The 24062-nt window shown below is 43.4% G+C and overlaps 1 protein-coding gene across 7 annotated transcripts in view; it reads left to right on the top strand.

Annotated features, from left to right (window-relative positions):
- The first annotated feature begins 13364 nt into the window (after positions 1-13364).
- The window catches only part of LOC144324117 (uncharacterized), a 582294-nt gene continuing 571596 nt past the window's right edge, over positions 13365-24062 (top strand). For 6 of the 7 annotated variants that reach the window (XM_077915340.1, XM_077915341.1, XM_077915342.1 and 3 more), the window contains exons 1-2: positions 13404-13480; positions 19909-20108. In XM_077915340.1, the coding sequence (XP_077771466.1) occupies positions 19939-20108 (170 nt within the window). In that variant the 5' untranslated portion in view covers positions 13404-13480; positions 19909-19938. Of the gene's footprint in view, positions 13481-19908; positions 20109-24062 lie in introns of all 7 variants that reach the window. The other variant, XR_013389518.1, reaches the window with a different exon arrangement.

A 24062-nucleotide genomic window follows, 5' to 3' on the forward strand; every position in this document is an offset into this window, starting at 1 on the left:
TCTTCCTCTCCTCCATCCTCTGCCTTTAAATTACCTATCTCAGGAATGGATATACTCATAATTCAACTTTGAAGTTTGACTTATACATGACCTAAGAGGACATTCTACAGGAAGGCATCTTTCCCAAGAGAATAAAAATCCTGTCTCTCGATTTTCTTAGTACAGCAAAGCAGTTGGCATTTTTAAGCACTACTAAATATTTGGGGACAGCAAGTAGGAATGGTTTACGTACTTCAGATTTATGATCCTGCCCTAAGTAGTTTGTACTCAAGGCTTTTGGGCCTGTCTTGCAATGATCCTTCCTGATAATCTTAACGTATGCTTGAGGGGTATGTGGCATAACCTTTCAGGGGTGAGCTCTTCATGCCCAGATCCTTGTTTCTCTTCACTTGGAGATGACAACCCATATCTTCCTTTAAGATCGGTCACAGCCACCTTACCACTTTGCTCTTTTCCTGAGGGTTCAGGTTTTCCAGTTTAAGAGCCAGTTCATCATGTCCTCAACTAATTAAAGCCAGGAGTGACTTCGCCTATAAGGGTGAGTTCCCACTCCTCTCCCATAGGGAAGGGTCTTTCTTTGTAAGATCTGGCCAGATCATGGTCATGGTGCCGACAGCAACTGATGTCTCTTCCATGATCTCCCATCAGCTTACTAAGGGAAGGTTGAGTTGAAGGAGAACCTGGACTGGTGGCTCTCATCCCAATGGAACAGGCTGGAATGTTTGCAGCCTGATGCTCATGGAGATATGTAGGGGCTAAAAATTGACATCCCCACGTTAGAGGCCCAGGGCAGAGGACTCAGACTGGGCCTGGGCCCTACTTGTTGATGGGGACAGGGCTTCTCTGTGGATCAGCAAGTCTGGCTCTCAGGGTCACAGGCCTTGGCAGGGCTGACCTTGAATCTTGACCCTGACCTTTTATGTGTTTTCCCAGCTCTTCCTTAGACCCATAAGAACCCCCTGAGTGCCTATTAAATTTTCAGTTTTCTTGGACTCAACCCCAGTAATTCTGATTCAGTAGGTCTGGGCTGGGACCCAATTATCTGCAATTTGAACAGGCACCTTGGCTAATTCTGAAACAGGGGTCTATGGACCCTACTTGACAAGTATCACCTTTGATTACTACATAAAATCCAGAACTGGGTACTATTTACCTTTATCTGGAATGGTATTAAAGCAATCTCTTCTGAAGAAAGTCCTAAGGTTGAATTTGTTGTCTTTCTGACTAAATCATGGGCATTAGCCAGGAGACAAAACTGTTGTTAAATGGTAATTTTAATTCACCAGATGCATACATGTAGGTGTATAGTTCACAGCTCTGTGCTTATCTGTGCTGCGCTACACAGCACAGAGTTCGTGTATCTTCATTCTAAGGAGCAGGCCGGCCATTCAGGAACGAAAACCCAGTCCTGTCACGTGGTAGTGGCTGCAGCTGCTCTGACTTGTGGACAACTGGAAAGGCTACTGTTCTTTGTGACAGGACTATCCTGCAATGTGATGTTCCCTGTCCCCCAACCCTAAAAACCTTTGTGATATGATGCTTTTACCTAATGAGGATGTGAGTAGCAAATGTTTCCAAGGTATTGAGATAATGTCTCCACAGGGCCTCAAAGTTTAACCATTTCTTTTCTGTGTGTGGAGCAGAAGAAAAGTTTAAAGGAGGCTCAGCTGGCTCTCTCCCAAGTATGTGGTAGGCAGCATCTGGTTGCCCTCCTTGCTGACACTTGCTGAGGATGGTTCTAGAAGGTCTGGGCTGTTCTGCTAGAAGGGTCTGTTGCTGTGGCAGCCGGAGATGGTGGTGCTGCTGGCTGGTCGTGCTGATCCTAGGTTAGCCTCAGGCTTTAATTCAGGATTATTGTTTTCAGGATCTCTCTGTCATTAGGTTTAGGGAGAATCTGTTACGTGATTGGAGAAGGCCAACGCCACATATTTATTCAATGGGTCCTGATATCTGGGATCTCATTCCTGTCTGTCACTAGCCAGCTGAGGGACCCTGGATGAGACACTGAATCTCTCAGTCCTTGATTTTCTCATCTGTGAACTTACCTTACCTTGAAAGCCTTTGAGAAGGTCAGATCAAACCAGGCAGGGGACTTCTGTGGGAAATATACACTTGATCCAAATACTATTATTTTAGGTCTGGCTTTTAATTTAAAGCTATGGTTGAAAAGTGTATCACATTCTTTATATTGATGCCCAGCTTCCAGAAACTAAGTTAAAAATCAATACTATTTTTTATAAAGTTTTAAAAATAAATTTGGAATCTCCTCTGTTTTTCTTGACAATGATTTATTTCTAATTTTTCAAAATTATGTGATGACCAGGATCTTTCATCTGAGGAACTCAATGTATGCATGACCCCTTTATATATACTGCTGATAATCGTATCTAAAGCACATTACAGAATCACAACTCTTGTGAGAACGGTGGTTCCAATGGTGACAGCAGAATTTAGGGACTTGCTGTGGAGCTGCCAAAGTTGTCATTGGTCATCTGAGGTGTCCAGTACTGGGGGATATTTATGGGAGAAACCATAAAGCTATGAATCAGCTAGGTGACAGGAGATTCTGCACACACCCCCTGGACAGCTAAGAAAGTGAGCAATTCAGCATATACTAAACATAAATCAGTGACCTGGATGTCAGGACATCTGTCCCAACACTGGGAAATGCCTGTCTCAAGAATAGGTGATTTAATTTATTTGCTGCTCTCTGCATTTTTGAATTGTGTTAATGTTAGGACCATCTACAGCAGAATAACTAAAATGCTGCTAGATTAGGATTGATGGAAACAAAGGTTCTAATGCAGAATTTGCCACCAGCATAGCAAGAGAGTTGTCTTATTTTTCTGTTCTAAAAACAAGGCTCACTTACATTGGTAACAAGCAATCTCAAGAACTGTTAGCATACTGAATATGAAACGGCCTAAGAAAGTTAAAATTTGAGGTAAATATAAGGTATTATTTTGATATTTCTAAGAGTTATAGGCATCTTTGAGTTCATTCATTTTTTTTTTTTTAAAGATTTATTTATTGGGATGCCTGGGTGGCTTAGTGTTTGAGCATCTGCCTTTGGCTCAGGGCGTGATCCCAGGATCTGGGGATTGAGACCCACATCAGACTCCCTGCTAGGAGCCTGCTTCTCCCTCTGCCTATGTTTCTGCCTCTCTCTCTCTCTCTGTGTCTCTCATTAATAAATAAATAAAATCTTAAAAAAATATAAAGATTTATTTATTTGTTTTAGAGAGTGAGAGCGAGTGGAGGGGAGGGGCAGAGGGAGAGAGAGTGTCCCAAGCCTACTCTCTGCTAAGTATGGAGCCCAATGCAGGGCTCAGTCTCATGACCCGGAGATGGCGACCTGAGCTGAAACCTGGAGTCAGTTGCTTAACTGACTAAGCCACCCAGGTGCCCCGAGTTCATTCTTTTTTTCTTTTTTTTAAAGTTGTTTTTTGAGATATGACATGCATCTCATAAGCAGCACACATTTTGTGCATGAACTCATTAGGTTTTAAAATTTTAAATTCTTGGAAAAGTCTTCTGTGCCTCATGTGCTTGACCAAGAAGATGTTGTTGTAGTGGGTTATGTGTTAAGACTGAATTCAAGCAGGAACTAAAACTGATATGAAATATTACTAGAGGGATCCCTGGGTGGCGCAGCGGTTTGGCGCCTGCCTTTGGCCCAGGGCGCGATCCTGGAGACCCGGGATCGAATCCCACATCGGGCTCCCTGTGCATGGAGCCTGCTTCTCCCTCTGCCTGTGTCTCTGCACCTGTCTCTCTCTCTGTGACTATCATAAATAAATAAAAATTAAAAAAAAAAAAAAAAGAAATATTACTAGAACAGAGACCAGCTCCATGCATACATCTCTCCAATCAGGAGTGTGTAGGTATATTTCAATGCATTTACATGTGTGAGCATACAGATATTAGAAGACCAAAATATAGGAGTTATGTATTAGTGGATTGTGTGTGTGTGTGTGTGTGTGTGTGTGAGTAATAAGGCTCCTTTAGCTGCAAGCAGCAGAACCCCAATGAAAGAGTAAAAGGATAGGGCTACACTAGGAATGGAAATCACCCCGTGGTCTAAGGATCAGGTTTCTTCCCTCCACAGGACATCTTTGCCTCCCTGTACATGACTGCTTTGTCTCACCCTTGTCACTAGGTCCTCTATTTGTTACTCATAGCTTTTTCTACCTCATAGCCATGTAGTCTGCACTTGGCCTCGGCATGTCTTGGCCCAATCTCTGCATCTTTGTAGCTTTAATTTCTACTGATGTTGGAGCAGACTTTTCCATGTTTCCTAGTTCAAATTTCAGAGACAGAAAATGTTTTGTGTGGCTGCTGGCCAGCCTCCTATTTGGTTGTCTTTGGTTCAGGAGTTCACCTCTGGTCCCTTACGCAATGGCCAGGGAGTGGGTGGGAAAGGCACATGTGGGATGAAACATGGCACTGTGTCTTTCCCTTCAGCAGAGAAGGGAAAGTCGTATGCAATGCCTAGGACTTGGCAGCTTTATTATCATGGTGGAATGGGAGACTGTGGAGAAGTATCTTAGTGGTTCCCGTGGATATTAGGACTCTGCCAGAAGAAGGAAAGGGTAGAGAAAAGGGAAAGCACTCCTGCGAAGGGGATTAAATTTCTCCCAATCATTCTGTAGACACAGGACTTGTTCAATGATGAAAAATCACAAACCAGGATAACAGCTAAACAGGAGCACATATGGGGGGCATGGCTCGTAGATTTGTTGGAAGGTGCTGGCTACAGCAGACAGGAGCCCATGATGTGAGAGGTGGGTTAGCCTCCAAGGATGTCGCTTCTGAAAGACAGCCCTGACTCGTGGAACAGTGTGCTCCTGCCTGTTTCAGGCATGAGGGAGGGGAGCGGCCTTTCCAGGTTGATGCATCCCAGGAATTCCCACTTGTCTTTGCGGCATAATCTTCCACGTTGGCAATATTTGTGATGCCGCATTTTCTACTCATCGTTTTAGTGGACTTCTGTGGCATGAAGGCTTGCCCAGTATTTTAGCTGTACCCAGGGGAAAAGGAGAAGAGAGCAAGCTGGGGAGAGGGTATTTCTCCTAACACCAGTCCTGGAGACTGACTGCTTGGAAGAATTCACAAAGTTGACGTGGTGGAGGGATGTGCTTTGTTGTTACATTTCCAAGGAAGCAATCCAGACTTGACACTGAGGAAAGGCATAAGACCAGAGAAAGTTAACTGGAGGCTGTAGTGAGTGAGAGATACCTTGATCATCTGCTTTGCCTCAGGCAGAGAAGTGCCTCAGAAGCCTTTGGTCCCTGAAATCCCGCTTGTGTGTCAGGAAGAGGGAGCCCCTCCTGTCATGCTATGGTGCTTTGGCCAACAGGGGGCTGAACTGAGTAGTCCTCACTCCAGCTCACAAACCCTCCAGCTCCTTGCTTCCAGCTCTGGGACCCACGTGCCCTCTTGTTCCATCTCAGCTTTCCTCAAAACTGCCCCCACTCTTGCTCAGAAGAAATAGCCAGATTAACACCTTGGTTTCCAAATGTGTCTCTGCTAGAAGCAGCTGTGGATACCACATGGCTGTCTCCCTGGAGGCGTGTGTCAAGAGGATTACTCACTTCAATGTCCTCCAGTTGCCAGAGCCCTGGAAGATTCTATTCCCAGTAGCATCACGGTTATCAGGAGACAGGGAGGAAGGAAATGGTCAGCCTTTACTACCTGCATATGCAAGTGCTTTTAAATATAAAAAGCCATGTGGGGGTGCTGTGGTTACAAGAGATGAATGTTCCTTTACTGAGGCTGTGCGCTGAAAGTCCACAGTGGGACTGGGTGCAAACAGGCCATCAGACAAGCATGTCAATGACGGCTCTTGTAAGCCAGTAGGTGTGGAGAGCAGAGTCAGTCTGGCATTTTGAAGCCACTGGCCATGCCTGTGTTTTTATATGCAAACCTCAGGGAGCTCAGTGGGAAAGCCTTCTTATGCTAGCTCTTCAGCGGGACCCTTGCTTAGGGAGAGTAAAGATGGGCTGCTTGGCAAGCATTTTCCTTTCCTGGTTTTGAGGCTTCATTAAATAGGAGCTGAGGAGGCTGGCTTAGTGAGGAGATCCTGTGATTTTAAATTGTGGGCTGAGGAGAATTTGGATAGAGGGCAAAGAGAATCTGAAATTTAGACTCTGAAGGAGTCAAAGGCTCTTCCAGCCTGAGAATTGCAATGAGCAATGACTAGCAATATTCTTCAATTTTCAAAAAATTCTGTGCAATCTGTGCCAATATCTTATTTACACCTCTTCTTTTTTCTGCTTCATATGTAAATGTTCAAACCCTCTTTCACAGACCACCCATGCCCACACAACTTTTGCCTAATAGCTGCACTGGTTCAGTGACCAAATTCAACATAAAAGGGTCTTTGCAGAGAGGTCACTTAGCTAACGTGTGTAATCATCTTATTTGTTCACAATCCCTTTTGAAGGAGCTGAATGGTTGGCTCATCCAGGTCACTGCAGAGTCATCTAATTAATGTTTCTAAGATCTTGCTATCCTTATGCCCTCCTTGCTCCAGAACCTACCATGGCCCACTCATGACTAGGCATAAACTCCATATTCCTTCACCAGTTTCTTAGTGTCCCCTAAGACTTCCCTATGCCATGCTTCTCCAATCCCTTTCCCCACTTCTCCCTCAAATGGTACAGTCACACCCTCCCCACAGCTGTTCTTTACATGGGGTCATTCATCTGCCTGTATCAGCCTACCTCGTAAAGTCTCATCCAGTCTGCAAAGTCTGCCTCAAATCTTAACTTTTTGGTGAACTTCTTCCCCATCATCTTTTTCCAATACAATTTCTCCTTACCTTGAATTTTTACAGAGTCAGGTGCTTGAGGAGAGAGTTATTTTTTCTAAATTCCAAAAGTTTTGACTATTAAGGAAAATAGATGAGCAATGTAGAGTTTTGGTTTTTATTTTTTATTTTTGTTTTTATCATAAACCATAGAATAGGAGACAATGCATGATGACAACTGAATAGGTTTTGGAGATAAGAATCTTTTCTGGGGTATTGGTGAGGTGTTTGGAGAGAGGAACAGGAGAGGAGAGCACAGGAATTTAGAACTGGTATTGAACCCTGCTCAAATCCTGGGTTTGGAGGGTGGACATAGAGGCTCTTGATAGGATTGGGGTGTGAAGCCAGAGGGGCCACATACCTCCCTTCCTGAGGGACTTTGGGAGGAAGATACCCAGCAGGGTGCCCTGCTCCAACATGTTGGCTTCTGAAGCATAGAAATGGCCACACAATAATTTTGGCCAGAAAAGGGGCCTCGTCAAACATCCTCCCTCCCTTTCCACACAAGTCTCATTTGATTCCTGTGAGGCATGGATAAGACATAAAGGTTCTTAGGCAATGAGTCATTTAGAGCCTGATGGGTTTCACAGGGATTCACCTTGAGATGGGTCAGGGATCCCAAAGCAGATGCTGTCAGGTAGAGATTTCAAGTTTGAGAATAAATCAAGGGAGGAGTGGCCAGGTCTGAGAAGGTCAGCAGAGCCAGGGAAAGCCAAAGTGTTGGCCAAGATGGGAGGAGGACTCTTTCCTGGAGCCATCCTGGGCATGGCTTGTCCTGAGGGGATATATGGTAGGTTGTTCCTGTGAAAAGTGAATGTGGACCACTCAGTTATCAGTTGTGACAGTAGCCATGAAGGAAGTGAATCAAGTATAGTGAGGGAGGGTTGCAGGTGTGATGGGCTCCATTGGCAGCATTTAAGTTGGAAGCAGAAGCAAAAGGAGACGTAATTCAGGAGGAAGGGTCCTAGGCAGAGGGCACAGTGTTGGAAGGCTCTGGGAATAGAGAGAGCAGGTTGGGTTTAGGGAACTGGGGGAGATCAGAGCACTCAGCTATGGTGGCATGAGACAAGGTCAGGAAGGTGACCTGAGGTGGATCATGCAGGCCTTGTGACCCTAAAACGGAGTTTGGACTTTAACTCTCAGTGCAATGTGAAACCATCGAAGAGGTTTGAACAAAAGAGTGATACCATCCGATTTTTAAAAATATTATTGTGAAAGATTATTTTAAAAGATTATTGTGGTTATTCTGTGGAGCCCAGATCAGAGGTGGGGCTGAGGGGCAGGTTCTGGAATGGCAGCCTGGGGACAAGATCTTCCTACCCATAGAGGAAAGCCCAATATATTCAATCTCTTTCTCTTCTGGCTCCTTAGCCCCAAGCATCCTTTTTGACCTAGGGTTTGATGTGGGACTGAGGTGTATCAACTTCCTTTTAGCAGTTCAATTGAATACACTACATACTTCTTGAACATCTACATGTACTCATCCTTGAGCAAGGCACTGTAAGGGATTCAAGAGACAAAAACCCTATCTCTGTCCCCAAGGAGCTTTAAAATGACCTAAAGAGAAATGGCATTTGTTTATTAATCAAATAAAAAGTCATTTTCTAGCATCTGGACACTGGACTTAAGGGAAGACTTAGATATGGTCTCTGCCCTGGAAGTGGTCATGTTCTTGGAAGATATACATTTAAAGAAAAGATTGTATAGTGTTACATAATAGTGGTACATGCTGAGTGTTAAGGAAGGAAGGTGTGTGTCAGGAAGCCTTAGAGGAAGTGAAATTTATGTTGAATCTTAACCAAGGGTTGGAATTGGCTAGAGGCTAAGAATTTCATTTCTATTCAAAGGAGGCTGCTCAATATGAGTCAACAGTGTGAGGTAGCTGCTAAGAAAGGGAGTACCATTTCGGTTGCATTAATGAAAGCACAGTTTTCCTGCTTTCCTGACTACAGAATTGTTATGTATAGATGAGGGTAACCCTCTTGAAGAGGGATGTCCATGTAGAATTGGACGGATACGTCAGTCTGGGACTTCTGAGAAGCAGATCACCAATTGGGATTAAACGTGTAATGATTTTTATTAAGGGAAATGCTTTGGGAGAATAATAGAGAGAGCCAGGGAAGGCTGAGAAAGCCATTGGAATGCAATATGTCTTACCCAATTGCAGGAGAGAGGGAAGAGAGGTTGGGTGGAAGTATTCTAGATTGTCATGCAGGCTGAGGAAAGATTGGGAAGGCCTTTGGGGAGTCCTCTAGCCAAAGTTAGCTATGAGCATCCTGTGTTTTCTGGGATTTAATTTCCATAATGCATTCAGTCATTGGCTGGCAGCCTAGGGGGAGTGTGGCCTTAGTGCAAACATGGTGGTGAATTTCTGGGGCTACAGCTGGGGCCCTTGACTGATAAAACTCCCTGTAGCTGGGGGTCTAGGAGGCTCACATGGCTGCCTGTAGAGAATGGCGGTAAGAAAACTCAGCCAAACGTGGGAAAGATGAGTGCAGTATATTTAGCCTGAAGAAGTCTCAGAGGTAACATTTATCATTCATGATTTTTTAAAAAGATATTTATTTGACATTTATTTATTCAAACGGCTATATGCTGGGGATGCCAACAGAAAAGAAACAGACCTTGCCTTCAAGGAGCTCATAGTCTAGTGGGGGCTGTAGATTGCACTGCGATGACTGGACAAACACAGAGCATTGGGAGCACACAGGGGATGATGTTGGGGGTGCAGGGTCATTGGATTTCTGGAAGGCCATGAGCTGGATTTGAAAGACAAACTGCAAGTTTTTAAGTGGAGGTAGCAAAAGATTCCACTAATATTCAAAGAGGTGTGGTATATGGGAAGACGTTTCATTTCCATGTGAATAATGTAATTGGATTATTTTGGCCCTCAGGTGTGGAAACTATGGGAAACAGATTTGGGATCAATATAAGCAAGAACTTTCTGATGCATGGAACTTTGCAAAAGTGAGATTGAGTTGCCCTGGTGCATTTCCAGTGTGGCTCAGATGCCGCTGGGAAAGATGTTAGCAGGGATGGAGCCAGGTCAGGGGAGGGGGTGTGTGATTCTCAAGGTGACTGTTAAAGTCCTTCCCATTCTTGGGATTCTGTGATTCAAAGGAGCCTGTTCTGGAAGGCAGCCACTGGGGTGACCTTCTGTACCCTCCCAGTCACAGGTTGCACGCTCTCCTGCCATTTCTTCCTGGTCAGGGATGGAGACAGGAGGCCTGTTTCTTGGAAGGACCAATTTGAGCGTCTAACCTATGACACACGACAAAGGTCAGGAGTCCCAGGCAGTGATTTTCTCTGATCAGTGGAGAAATTTCTATCAGCACTCTTGAGTGTCCTCTCCTAAGAAGGAAGCAGGCCGTAAATATATACACACAATGCAATGTAATTGCATCAATGGCCTCCCAAAGCCTCTTTCCTGGAGAAGCCCTCCCTGGAGGCTTGATAAGTATCTGAGAGGAAATAGACTGCTAATTAGCAAAGTTAGGTTACGTATATTCCTGACAATGTCCATTTTTTTTTAAAAGATTTTATTTATTTATTCAATGTACAATGATAGTCACACAGAGAGAGAGAGGCAGAGACACAGGCAGAGGGAGAAGCAGGCTCCATGCACCGGGAGCCCAACGTGGGATTTAATCCCGGGTCTCCAGGATCGCACCCCGGGCCAAAGGCAGGCGCCAAACCGCTGCGCCACCCAGGGATCCCAACAACGTCCATTTTTAATAGAGTAGATTACTAGTTGTTTAAATCTGACAGCAGAGCTCACCATCAAAAAAATGTCCCACATTTTTTCTTCTTGCGAGGGTATCTTCTGATTTCTTGCTCCTCTATTTCTTTGCTCTAATACATCTTTCCTAAGACGCCTCCCCCAGACCTGACAGGTCAGCTTCTAATTCACCTTTTCCAAGACCCCTTCCCCAGTTCTGGCAGGTCAGCTTCTTAAAAAAAAAAAAAAAAAAAAAAAAAAAAAATGAATGTGGGCTGTCCAAGGGAATGAGTTTGGTCTTGGTTGAGAGGACAATCTACAACTAAGGCAGTGCCCAAAGGGCTGAGAGCTAAATGCAGTTCAGTTGCCCTCAAACCCAGGGGTGGTGACAACAGGTCCTTCTTGAAAAGGGGCTCTGTGCCCATCGCCGTCTCCCTCCGTGCTTCCCTACCCAGAGTCACCAAGAGTGAGAGGCAGCTCTTCTGTGATCTGTTTCATAGTTAGGGTTCTGCACAAAAGTGGGTTCTTTTGCTAAAGAGAAGTTTGGACATTACTGCTCTTATCCAACCCTTTCATTGTTTTTTAAAGATTTTATTTATTTATTCATGAGAGACACAGAGAAAGAGGCAGAGACATAGGCAGAGGGAGAAGCAGGCTCCATGCAGGGAGCCTGATGCAGGATTCGATCCCAGGACCCCGAGATCACGACTTGAGCCAAAGGCAGACGTCCAACCACTGAGCCACACAGGTGTCCCCAACCTCTCCTTTTTAAGTGAGGGAAGTGAAGCCCTAACATTGTATCCTTTTTTGAAATACTAAGTCTATCATCTCTGTATCTTTGTTTCCTTTCTGTACATGGAACACTCCCAAGGACAGACTCCTCAAATGTGGCAGAGGCTGCTGGTCTCCTAGCAGTATTCCTACTCTCTTTCTTATGAACAGAACCTTGGTTTGCCCTCCGTGGCGTGTGCTCAGCCAAGGAACCTCATTGCCCTACCTTGCTTGCAACGAGTACTATCCATGTCACAAGGTTCTAGCTCATGAGAAGTAAGCTGAAGGTTTCTGGGAGAGCTCTCCTTCCTTAATAGAAGCACCCACCACTTCTTGCTTCTTCTTTTGCTTCCCTCCTGTTGCTTGGAATGCAGAATTTGTGAATGGAGATCATACAGCCATTGGGAGAGAATGAGAACGAGATTCTTACCCGAAGAATGGCAGAGAAGAAAGCTAGAAGTGCCTGGCTCCAGATAATCTACGTGGAGCTCTCCTCTACCTTCTCTGAGTTTATGTTATTTGAGGGAAATAAAAATTCCTGCCTAGGTAAGGCACTGCTCTTTGGAATTTGGGTTGTCAAATCCAATGCCAGATGGATAATGCTGAGTCAAAGCGAGAAAGCAAGATAGTTCTTGGACTGCGGGAATCCCTGGGTAGCTCAGTGGTTTAGTGCCTGCCTTTGGCCCATGGCGTGATCCTGGAGTCCCGGGATCGAGTCCCGCGTCAGGCTCCTGGCATGGGGCCTGCTTCTCCCTCTGCCTGTGTCTCTGCCCCCCTCTCTCTCTATGTCTATCATGAACAAATAAATAAAAAATCTTAAAAAAAAAAAAAAAGATCTTGGAGCGCATATGTTCTGATTAGTATCTTCAATTGTCCTGGTCTCAGAGACCCCCAAATTCCGGACCTGAGGCATCTGTGGCTTCCTGCATGAAGACCTGGTAAAGGGAAAGGGCACTGAACTTTGGAGAGACCTAGGTTTCACGTCTATTTCTGCCATTTACTAGTTGTGTAATTTCTGACAAGTTGGATAACCTGTCTGGGGCTCAGTTTCCCTTATTGTAAAGACAGAGAGTCTGAATAGATCTCAAGGTTTCTTCCATTGCTCTAAGTCACTCTTTGTCTTCCCCTGTGACTGAGTCTACATAGAGAGTTCATCTGTGTAGAGGCACACTTCAGAGCAGTAGTTACAGGTTGGGAGGTTGTGGGTGGGACAAGTGTGAGAAATAGCTTTGCTTTTAGAGGCTATTTCTTGCTAAATATAATCCAGTTTGCTAAGGATTTCTTCATGCAAAATTCTTTGTATTTTTTGTGGGCTGATTACTGGCTTCGTTAATATAATTAAGCACAATTACAGAATTAGTACAGATCTATGTAATCAGGTACTAACAATATGTGATTAAGTAACTACATCTTATAATTAGAGACTTAAGCATGCAGTGCTACTCTAGAGTCCTTATTCTACTTTGTACAAAAGTTGTGCCAAATCTACACACAGATCATTTAAGACGTTCACTTTACCGCACAGTTGAATGGGTGCTTTTTATTCCTGTAAATTACTGACAATACATTTTCTCAAACCCTTTTAGATGGTAATAACTTTGCATTTTATTTTCAAATCAAATATATTTTTTTAAAAAAGTAATTTATGACTCAAAAATCAATTAGGAAAAAAAAATCAATTAGGAGGTTTGAGAAATGAAAGGAAAGAAATGCCAGGTTCATTTCAGATCACACAAAATCGAAGTTGTCTTAGAAAGAGTGATTTGAATTCTGGAAGGGGAAATCCAAAAGAGGACCGCTTGAATAACATTAATGTCATGCCATCAGTCTTTGGAATTAGAGTTTGACTAATTTTCCAGGTATCTTGTATGCATTTCATTTGCATCCAAATATTTGATACATTGCATTTTTATCCTTTGACAAAATCAAAATGGGAGTTCCAAGATGATGGAAATGCTCCAAATTTATGAGATCCTTAGTTTTTTCAAATGGGTTTGCAAGAATGGCCTTCCAGAGAAACTCAAAGGGAATCTTTTGCCCCCTTTCCATTCTAAAGAACATCATGTCCTATGACATGGGTGCAGCTGCCATCTTCTTGGTGGAGTAGAACACCAGTTGATATTTACTGAAGCCTTATGGCTTCTAATACTTCCATACAACTTGAGGGCAGCCCCTAACAGGTACATGAAATGTCCTAGGCTGGGAATTAGCATATTAATGTTGGTGCCGGTTCTACCATTGACCAGCGTTGTGATTTTTCTGTTTCCTCACCTGAGATATGTACTTAAAAAGTGGTTCTTTTTGTATATTTAGTAGGGTCAAATGGACAAAGAGTATGGAAAAGGGCAAAGAAAAATAGAAAACATATCTTGGTGTTAAGTTTTATTCTCTATTATTATTTGGGGGTTTGGAAGTTTTGTTTGTTTTTGTTTGTTTGTTTGTTTTTGCTTTCATTTTCTTTATTCAGGTCACTACTCCTCTTACTCATGAGGGTATACCTTTTTAAAGCTGGCCTTTGATGAAACACCCTCATTTTGCAGATAAATCTGAGCCCCAGAGAGGTCAATTGGTTTGCTTAAGGTACAGAATTAGCAAGTAACAGGGCTATTTTTTTTTTTAAAGATTTTTATTTATTCATGAAAGACACAGAGAGAGAGGCAGAGACACAGGCAGAGGGAGAAGAAGGCGCCCTGTAGGGAGCCTGATCGGGACTCAGTCCCAGGACCCTAGGATCATGACCTGAGTCAAAGGCAGATGCTCAATCACTGAGCTACCCAGGCACCCAGTGATGAGAATTTTTAAAAGAAAAAGTTAGAAGTGTTAGCATGACATGACACAGTATGAATGAGAATTAAGGTTGATGAGGCTTCAGAGGTGCAGTCCATTTATAAATGGAGTCCAAACTTAAGTAATTGCATGTGAAGACACTGAAAAGTCTCATTAATTGATAATAAAGTGTATTCAATTTTTTGAATTTCTAAGGCAGTTTAGTATGTAATGCAAACTGCAATGAACATAGACAAGAGTAAAACCAAAGTATTGAAAGAAGAGAAGCCTCAATAGAAACTATAAGTTTGGGGTTTTGTTTTGTTTTTTGGGTTTTTTTTTTTTTTTTCATTCCTTAGCAAGGAGAGATAAAGTAATAAAGAAATCACACTATATCATGCTTGTAGTTTGGCCTATAAGTTATACTTAAGTTAACTCCTCTGGAAATTATATATCCATTCCACCAAGTGGATTTAGTCATCCAAAATGAATCCTTTTATCATCCTTATCAAATCCTAAGGGAAAAGCACTCTTTATACCAATTATAAGAAAAAGTTCCTGAAGCAGACTGACAAATCCAACCATTTCAGTTAAAAGTTGGCAAATGGTAACCACTAAAAGCCAAAGACATTTAAAAAAAAAGTATATTCCAACATGTGTTGCAAGCACATGGGATCTAGTGAATGTACAGACCATAGTTCTGGCTCTACCACCCAGCCTGCTCTAACCAAAGCCACTGAACCACCTCCTTTCATAGGGTAACATCTCTCATGTCTCTGTCTCTCATGAATAAATGAATAAAATCTAAAAAAAAAAAAAAATTCCTGTCACTTTCCTGGTATTGGAAAAACCTGTTCTGTTTTGCATCTCTACATAGGGCTGAATTGCGCAGGCTTGTGCTGTGGCAATGAGAGGTTTCCTAACCCTGAATTTTGTTGATCAGATGAGAACAATAGCCAGAAAATGTAGCCATTGCCTGTAGAAGAGCGTCAAATTTAAGCCCACTATATATTGTTAAGTCAGAAATTGTGAAAGGTCTGAGATTTTATTCTGCATGCAAGCTAACAAGTTATCCTGCCATGGTGTGTTGTGTGTGTGTGTGTGCGTGCATCTGTGTATGTATCTATACTAACAGGAAACAGAAGGCTTATGGGTCATAGACAAACACAGCTCATTAGATAGAGCAAAGGCTGCACCGGTTCCTCAGGTCCCAGTCTCCCCATGGCGATACGGTGAGGGCTAGGTGGTAACTGCACATGTGGTAGAGGGCATTACAGCAGAGGAACCCCGCATAAGGAGGTTCTGATCTTATAGAGGCCCTTGGCAACCTACCTATCCCTCACTTCCAAAAAAGGAGAGACCTTACTTTTTTTCTGGAGGGTAAGTCAATCTTCTCTAGGCTGAAAAGCAGACATCTTAATTTTTATTGCCCTGAAATGTATCTGGGGAGGGATCTCTAAGCTTTACTATATAGGCCAGGAAACAAATCCTTTCTCTAACCTGAAGGGATACACTATTTCTAGTTTCTAAGGTTGTTTGCTATTCTAACAATCTCTTGAAGAGATAGTTTGAGATCTGCATAAACTCTAGACTGATGGAGAATTATCTTCCAACATATGTATAGGCAGCATCTTTCTCATAAACAAATAAATAATCAAAAAACCCCTCAAAACGTGGATATCTGAGGCCCCTCATGAACTATAGTATAAAATCTAACTCCTTAGCTTGGCATTCAAGGCTCTTCACTATCTGCCCCCTTTCTACAATTCTCCGTCTCTAATCCTCTGCTTGGACATAACTGGTCTTCTCATTGCTGGCTTTTACTTTCTATACAGTCTCTTCTTTATGGCCTTCGTTCATGTCTTCTTCTCTTGGGGTGGCCCCCTCATTTCCTTTCTAACTTTGTGAATTCCTTAGCATACTTCCAGAGCAAGTTCATCAAGGCTACATTATCATTCAGGCACCCATCCCTACAGTAATAGGGTGACTACATCTTCTTATCTGATCTAGTATGAAACATGACATCCATTCTATGCAGAATAAAGAGTGTCACCTGATTCACTGGCAAGGAGACTGCCACCCCCTGAGGACCAGGGCTCACCTATTTTAAGGTCAGATTGCAGTCGGGAATAGAATGGGCCACCCTGGTCTGTGGCTTGTTTAGCCTAGTGCCTCAGTTCCTTAAAGGCTGATTTAAGCAGGTTACTGAGAAAGCTAAGGTTGTAGATTTTATTCTGATCTTCTAAATTCTTCATGAACACCTGTCTGCAGTCTCTTTGACTATGTCCCACTTCCAGTGCCAGTCATCCTTCTCAAGAAGGGCTTGCCCAAGTTTCACACTGCATGAGACACACCTGATAAACCCGATTCAGTAGATTTGGGGAAGGCCCCCAGAATTTGTACTTCTAACAAGCTCCTGAGTTAAACTGAGACTGCTGGCTATTGGTTGACAGTTTAAGTAGCAAGGGTCTGATAATTTTTAGACATGAGGGTATGTGTGTGTGTGTACATGGGAATCTCTGCTGTTTACCTAGAAAAGAAGCCAGAAAAGGAACTGATATTTTCTCAGCATATTACATCATTGGCAGAATTTTTTTCTTTTCCATTTTACAGCTGGGAAAACTGAGATTAGAGAGGACTAAATCCTTCTGATAATAAGCAGAAGACTGGAATTCACACTCAAATCCCCTTATTCAGTATCCTGAGTCTGTCCACCACTCTAAGGTCAAGGTGTTTTTGGTGTGTTGACTAAGAAGTGGAAATAACCCCTTAGGCAAGCCCCAGACCCTGAATAACCACAAGGTGCTGTCAGCCAAGGTGCACGCTGGTGCAGGCAGCCAGGGGCATGTGGTCAGCATGGCTCTAGTTGATGAGAGCCTCCTTGGAACGCAAGACACTTGTAGACGGAAGCATGTTGGCAAGTTCACAAAGTTCTTGGCCTGCACTGTCATTTTCTCTGAATTATTCAAACTGTGTAATTCTCTGTTTAAGAACCTAATAGCTTTAAAAGCCTTTTTCTAATATTTATTCATTGCTGTCTTGATTGGGGTGTTTAGCTTTCAGCCAAATGGCGTACACAGGTGGATGGCGCATCACCAGGAAATAGCCTCATGGGACCAGGGTGTCCATAATGGTCTATAAAGAGAGAAAACAGTTGTCCCATTAGTCAAGGACTTAATCTGTGGCTGCGACCACTATCCTGGGGGCCCAGTTCTGGGTCTGCCCTTGGTTCTTTGACCTGGTGAAGACCTTTCACCTTGGTTGGGTTCTTCTACTGTTACAATATGACTTCAGTCAATTGAAGACATGTTTGATCAGACACTGTTTTGTTCGCAGCATTCAGTTAGGGTCTTTAGAGAGTATGAAGGTAATCAGGTAGGGCCTCTCATTTCAAGAAGATTGCAGTCTAGTAAATAGCTGTGTTCCTGACCACAAGATCAGTGAGGTTCAAAAGTCGTCTGTTCCACATCTTTTCACTTGTCTCTTCTGTGAGCACCTTACTGTGCACCAAGAACTAGCAAAGGCACTGAAGGAAGTTCAAGTCACTTAGAAGTACCCTTCCTAAGCTCATGAGCCTCAAGGTCTATGGAGAAACCTGTGGACTTGGGAGGACAAAATTAGCAATCACCTGCTAAACAATGATATGTCTGCTTCAAGTGAAATAGAAGCCAAAGGAAGAAGAAAACCTTGTGATGAGGGAGGGAAGAGAAGCCTTCTTGAGAGAGTGTGAGACTTCCATCTAGCAAGGAGAGGGGATTTGCCCTGAACAGCCCAGGTCAACAGTAATATGGTCCAAGCCACAAATGTCATTTTAAATTTTCTAGGAGCCACACTTAAAAAGTTATTTATTATTATTTTTTAGAGATTTTATTTATTTATTCACAAGAGACACAGAGAGAGAGAGGCAGAGACACAGGCAGAGGGAGAAGCAGGCTCCCTGTGGGGAACCCGATGTGGGACTCGATCCCAGGACCCCGGGATCACGCCCTGAGCCAAAGGCAGATGCTCAACCGCTGAGCCACTCAGGCATCCCCACATTTAAAAAGTTAAAAGAAACAGGTGAAATTAATTTTAATCTGTTTTATTTAACCTAATCCAAAGTATTATTCTTTCAATAGGTAATCAATGCAAAAATTGTCAATGAGATATTTTACTTTTTTTTTTTTTCTGAACTAAATCTTTGGTGTACTGATAGGTGTAGTTTACACATCCATCCTGGTTTGGACTAGCCACAGGTCAGGTGCTCAGGAGCCACATGTAATGGTCAGTATAGGAGGGTGGGTGGATGAGCAATTCTGTGTAGTTGTGTTATTCCAAGATATATGATCTGGAGGATGGAACTGTGGGTGGGTGGGCTAGGTGGGTAGAAGGAGGCCCTGGTGCAGCCACTGTAGGAGGGAAAAGCCCTGGGCCCGAGCAAGCAGACATGCTGTGGGAAAATGAAGACGAAAAATACATGTAAGTTCCAGGAACTTAAAAAACCTGGTGCAGGGAGGTACCCAGTTTTTCTGACACAACAAACAAATTCTAAATGGCTCTGGAAAAGAGGCCCTGAATAGGAACTGCATTTCCAGAGAAATGAGAGTCCTTAAAGCTGTCTGAATAGAAAATAAGGTTATCATTATGCCTTATCATTAGAAGAGAGAAGAATATTAAAAGGACTCAGTTCAGCTTGAATAAAAAAGATAAATTTCAAGTAAACTGGCATACAGTTTATCCATGACTGGATTTGCTGTAATAAAGTCAGCGAGGGAATAAGCTGGGTGATTTACAGGGAGCCTGCTTCTGTAAAATTTACAAACTGCTGTGATAAAATGTCACCTTTTATGATGCATTCCACCCGGGCTGCATATATAAAGGGCATTGCAATGGAAAGAGTTGCAAAAACAAAGCTGTAGTCTGGCTCCCCAGCTGCCTTTGTCTGCTTTTCCAGCAGAATTGGGGATTTATGGAAAGATGACCTAGTCACTCGCCTTTTACGGTTGTGGATTGCAAACTGCCAGTGAAATGGCATCATTTCCTTTAGTTTTTATTTTGCCACCTCAGGGACTGCTTTCAATAATTTGGGCCAGGGAAGCTTGGGATGGGATGGGGTGGGGGAGGGTAGGACGAGGGAGGAAAAGACCCCAATTCCAGGGGTTCCCAGTGCAGTTGGGAAAGCAAGCATGCCCATGAGCGACTTAACACAAATGTAGCAGCTATGAATTTTTAATACAATCCATGCCATAAGTCTTTACTTTTCCAGATCAAATTTTTATCTGTCATGAGTCTGCATCTGCCTGTTTGGTGGGAAATTAAATCTCAGCCATTAATGGGTGTACTTTATACATGAGTGAATCCTGGTACCCCAAACCGGGGTTGGAGCCAAGTCCTTGGGCCACGGAGTTTCCATCTTCACATTTGTCTTTTGCCTACACAGTGGCCATCTAGAGAGTGATCCTGTCCCTTTGCCTCCCAGTCCTCACACTCTGGGTGAAGTCATGGAGATACTCTTCCTATACCACTGCCTGCCATCCAGCAGCCCCCAGTCTCCTATCCACGCAAGGTGTTGCCTGTCACTGAGGCCACTGGCACCTCTCCTCAGCCTCTGTCTCAGAGGAAACTTGTCTCCTCAAGCCAGTGGTTTCTCCCTCTCCCCTGTCAGCCCTCATATCCACCTGTCCCATGCAGTAACCCCAGCTCAGTCTTCCTCAGTGGGTCTGAAATATAAATTCTGTGTGTGTACACATGCATGTGTGTGTAAAGACCAACTTGGATCTCAGAAAAAAAGGCAATGTTGGCTCCTTTATCCTGAGGTGGATATAGGGAAAGCCATGTCTCTACCATTTATTTTCTTTCTTAGTAATTCACCCAGTTATATACTAGGTAGACAATGATGAATGCTATAATGGGACTAGAAGCACAGTGCCTGGGAATTATCAAGGGTGGGAGAGATTACTTCCAGCATGGAGGAACCAAAAAAGGCTCCAAGGAAGAGGTGAGATGCAATCAGAGCTGTGAAGGACGCGAGAAGTTTGCTCTGGAGGCAAAGTCAATTCACAGGTGAAAGCTTGAGCCAGGCCTGCAGTGGGGGTTGGGAGTTGGGGATGGAGAAAGGGGGGCATGGGGCCATGGTGAGAACATTTGATTTGTGTGGGCCAGGTGAGAGGTTAGGGAGGAGGAAGTGAGGCTAGGGCTAGGGTTTGGATATGTGGAAGAGGGGGTTGGTGGTTGTTGTATTGGGTGCTAAGTGGTATGAAAAATAACATGGCTATATCAAGTACTTAAGCTCATTCTTGGCAGTTCTCAAGTAAGGGAAATAATTTAGCTTATAAAACTGGATATGTGGGTGGCACTGAAAACAAGAATGCTTTCCTCAGACATTGCCACAAAAAGTGCTTGTCTACCAGATATCAGTAAAAATCCAGGCTGTTGTAGCCAAACAGGATTTGGATAAGTTTATCCAAGGTGTGCTCCTTTATATTAATCAATACACAATTCCCCATTGCACTAAGGGCCTGGGGCAGCATGCATCACTGAGATCCCTCCTAAGACCCCAATCCCTGCCCACTCCCCTTTACCACTTCCTCTGTTGAGCAGACACTAAGGCATCTCCTCCCCACATCAGATCTGGGTAATCCTGGGAACAGGGGAACCAGTCTCTCAGTGGGCAGAGACAACAGAGGCTCCTGGGGTTGCATGGGTCAAGAAGGCAGGCTTGCTGCAAGGAAAACACCAAGATGTGGTAGTGGAAAACCATAATTACTGTCAGTACCAAGTTGTGAACAAACAAAATAGCAAGTAAGTGGGCAGCCCGAGTGGCTCAGCGGTTTGGCGCCGCCTTTAGCCCAGGGTGTGATCCTGGAGACCCAGGATCATGTCCCATGTTGGGCTCCCTGCATGGAGCCTGCTTCTCCCTCTGCCTGTGTCTCTGCCTCTCTCTTTCCCTCTCTGTGTCTCTCATGAATAAATAAAAAAAATAAATAAAATATTAAAAAAATAGCAAGTAAGCAGTCCACTTAGAGACAAGGTTTAGCCAGCAGGGGCATACTAAATTCCCTTAGTTATGTGCTGCTTGGTATACAGTGCTGAGTGGGCGTGGGGATTTATAGTGACTGTAGGCCTGACTTTCCAATAAGGGAATAGCATTGGCTGGTTTGAACTTCAACTTCCCCTGAGATATGAACCCTCTTAGCTGGAGGAGGGAAATACCAGTTTCCCTGTTATTATGCTATTCCTTGGTCAGAAGGGGCCTGGGGATGGTCCCCTCTGTGTGGTCACAAGTGGTCACATCTAGACAGGCTTTCACATCCCAACTGTTGGGCTCAGTGCTTCTACGCCTTGGTTTCCTTCATTCCCAAATCGTCAGGCTTTGGGAACTGTCCATTAAGGATCTGTCACTTGCAAAGATGTATCTCCCAAATTAAGAGTTTAACTAGATTTCATTCGGGGAATTGAACAAGAATCGGCAATGATTTAGCTTATAAAACTGTTAGTTTAATGGCAGTGTAAGACGATAGGCCTGGAAGAGGCTTTTTACTATCATAAGATGAGAGTTAGTATGGGTTGTTCTGACAGATTTACTGTTGTTTTAACTTAATAAGCTATTTCTGTTTTAGCATTGTTACTGTTTCCGTGGTTATAGGACACTCTGTATTGTTTTATTATATTACCCTCCCCCTCTTTCATGGTGGCATTTTTCTCTTTGCTGAGCTTGTAAATATACACATTTCTTCTGATCCTCCCAATCCTTCCAGGCACACGTAGAAACAGGGCAGTTTCTCAAGATATGGGGTGGGATTTGCCCCTGTGCATCCCTTTCTTACTTTCAGCTCATAAGAACAGGCTTCTCTTGAAGTCAGGATCCTCCCAACAAATTGTTTTCATGACTTCCCTAAAGCCATTCAAATAAACATTGTATTTATCAGGTTTTATGTTTGTAAAGCATTTTTAGCTTTAAAATCTATTGTCTTGAGTGATCTTTGTGGCCACTCTGTGTGCTGTGCTGCACGGAGGATGAGGATGTATTACTATCTTCATTTCACACACCGGGAAGAGGAGTTCTAAGAGGATAAATAAGTTGCTAAGGATTGTCTACCAAGTCAGGGGCAGAGCTTGGACCAGAATTCAGATTTCCTAGTCAGAGGTCAAGGTAGTTCCCAGGAGAGAAGGCTGGGTTGAGGCAGAAGGCAGTAAGGACGGATCATCAAAGGAGTAGCCAGTTGGCTGTGGAATACTCCATCACTGGTTCCATTACCAACTCAACAGATGATACAGAACCTTAGCCTCCTCTTTTTCTCTCTTTGTCTTCCCCGAGACAGAAATTGCAGCTGGGAAGCAAAAATTTAAATCTATCACCTTCTCTGGCACTGGGCAGTCTCGTCAATATTTGATAGGCAACAAGTTATTAAAAAAATCATCTAGACTTGAAGGAAACTCTCAAATCAAGTAGAGAAAAGGATGGAAGAGAAGTAATAAGGCACATTGTCAGGTACATTGTCTTAGTTAATGCCTTTAACCATCTGGCAAGGTAAGTGGATCCTAACTTATAAAAAGGAAACCTGGGGTTCAGAGAGAATCAGAGACATCTTTGGGATCCAGCAACCAAACATGTGGCTAGGGTTTCCATCATTCTTGCCAGCCTGTGGTCTTGTCCACCTTTATTTCTGTTTTTTTGTTTTTTTTTTTGTTTTGTTTTGTTTTTTCCTCCTCAGGTACTCAGGAGCCTCTATCTCTAGTGAGAGTCCCCATTCTCTCCCAGGACCCTTTAAAAATCTACCAGTATCTGATTGGAGTAAAGATATCTTAAATATATAAAGGGTCAAGAAACCCAAACCTTTTGCTAATATTTACCTTTAAGAAAGATTAAGTAAATTATTCTCTCAGATTGATTTCTTTTTGGAAGATAATCCAGAATAGAAAAGACTGGTTCCAGAGCCTCAGGCAGTCAGTCAGGCTGGGGCTCCCACCCTCGTATGTCAGCATCCATCAGCTTCTGGTTCCTTGGATATAATGCAAAGATCTTTTCTAGTTCTAACTTTCTATGTTCCTATGACTGAAATCATCCGAGTTTGCCTTGATCTGGGCCTGGTGCCTGTGCTCCATTCAGGAAGGGCATGAGCACACCTGTGCTGCCCGTCTATTCCTTGAAGTTGGCTTCTCCTCCCTCCTGTGGATGGTCTCAGTCACAGCCATTGGAGAATCTCCTGCTCCAAAGTCCCTAACCCAGCTCAAAATCCAGAGTGTAGCGAACAGGGCTTTAGCCTATCACAGTTCATATTTTCTGTTATGTCTCTTTCTGACTTTCCCTTCCTCTGTAACGCTCTCTTGTAAGATTTGTGGGATTTGAGTTTCACAATGGTAGAGAGAGAATGCTTTTTGTAGAGACTGGAAATTCTCTCTGAAAAGATCAGTTTACCTCTCTAGTTTACTGTGTCTTCATACAGTGTCAACTCTCTTTCCCTTCTTCCTTCTTTTCTTTTTCTTCAATTCCTTTTCTTTTCCTTTCCTCCATCCTTTTCCATTCATGCATATGTTTTTTTATTGAGAACTTTTCTTTGTGGCTCCTATCAGAGGGAATGGTAAGTAGGATGGATCATGGAGGTCATCCTAGGGTCTGTGCCTGGTGTGGTTCAGAAGTGCCAGAACTGCTAACTTGGGGGTTGAGCTTCCTGATTTCTGTTATTTCAGGAGAGCATTTTTACTATTATTATTAGTCTTCTTTTTTTCTGTCCTTTCAGCATCAGCATTCCTGGCTCCAGGAGACTATCTGATTTATCACCAATATTTTAATTTTATCCAATTCTGCTATTTCTTTGAGCCCCAAGTCAGCATCCCAAGTCTCAGCATCATAATTTTGAGAAGAGAAGAGATAGAGCAGGGGCCTAGGCTCCAAAATGGCTGGTTACAACTCACAGTAATTATTCTGTAAGCACTGAATTGAATTTACACTAAAAACCAGCCTCCAAGGCCAAGGACAAGACAGATTTTGGGCAATGATTATGGATCCCAGACAAT

Source organism: Canis aureus, chromosome 11 (assembly GCF_053574225.1).
Source record: "Canis aureus isolate CA01 chromosome 11, VMU_Caureus_v.1.0, whole genome shotgun sequence".
Taxonomy (NCBI): domain Eukaryota; kingdom Metazoa; phylum Chordata; class Mammalia; order Carnivora; family Canidae; genus Canis; species Canis aureus.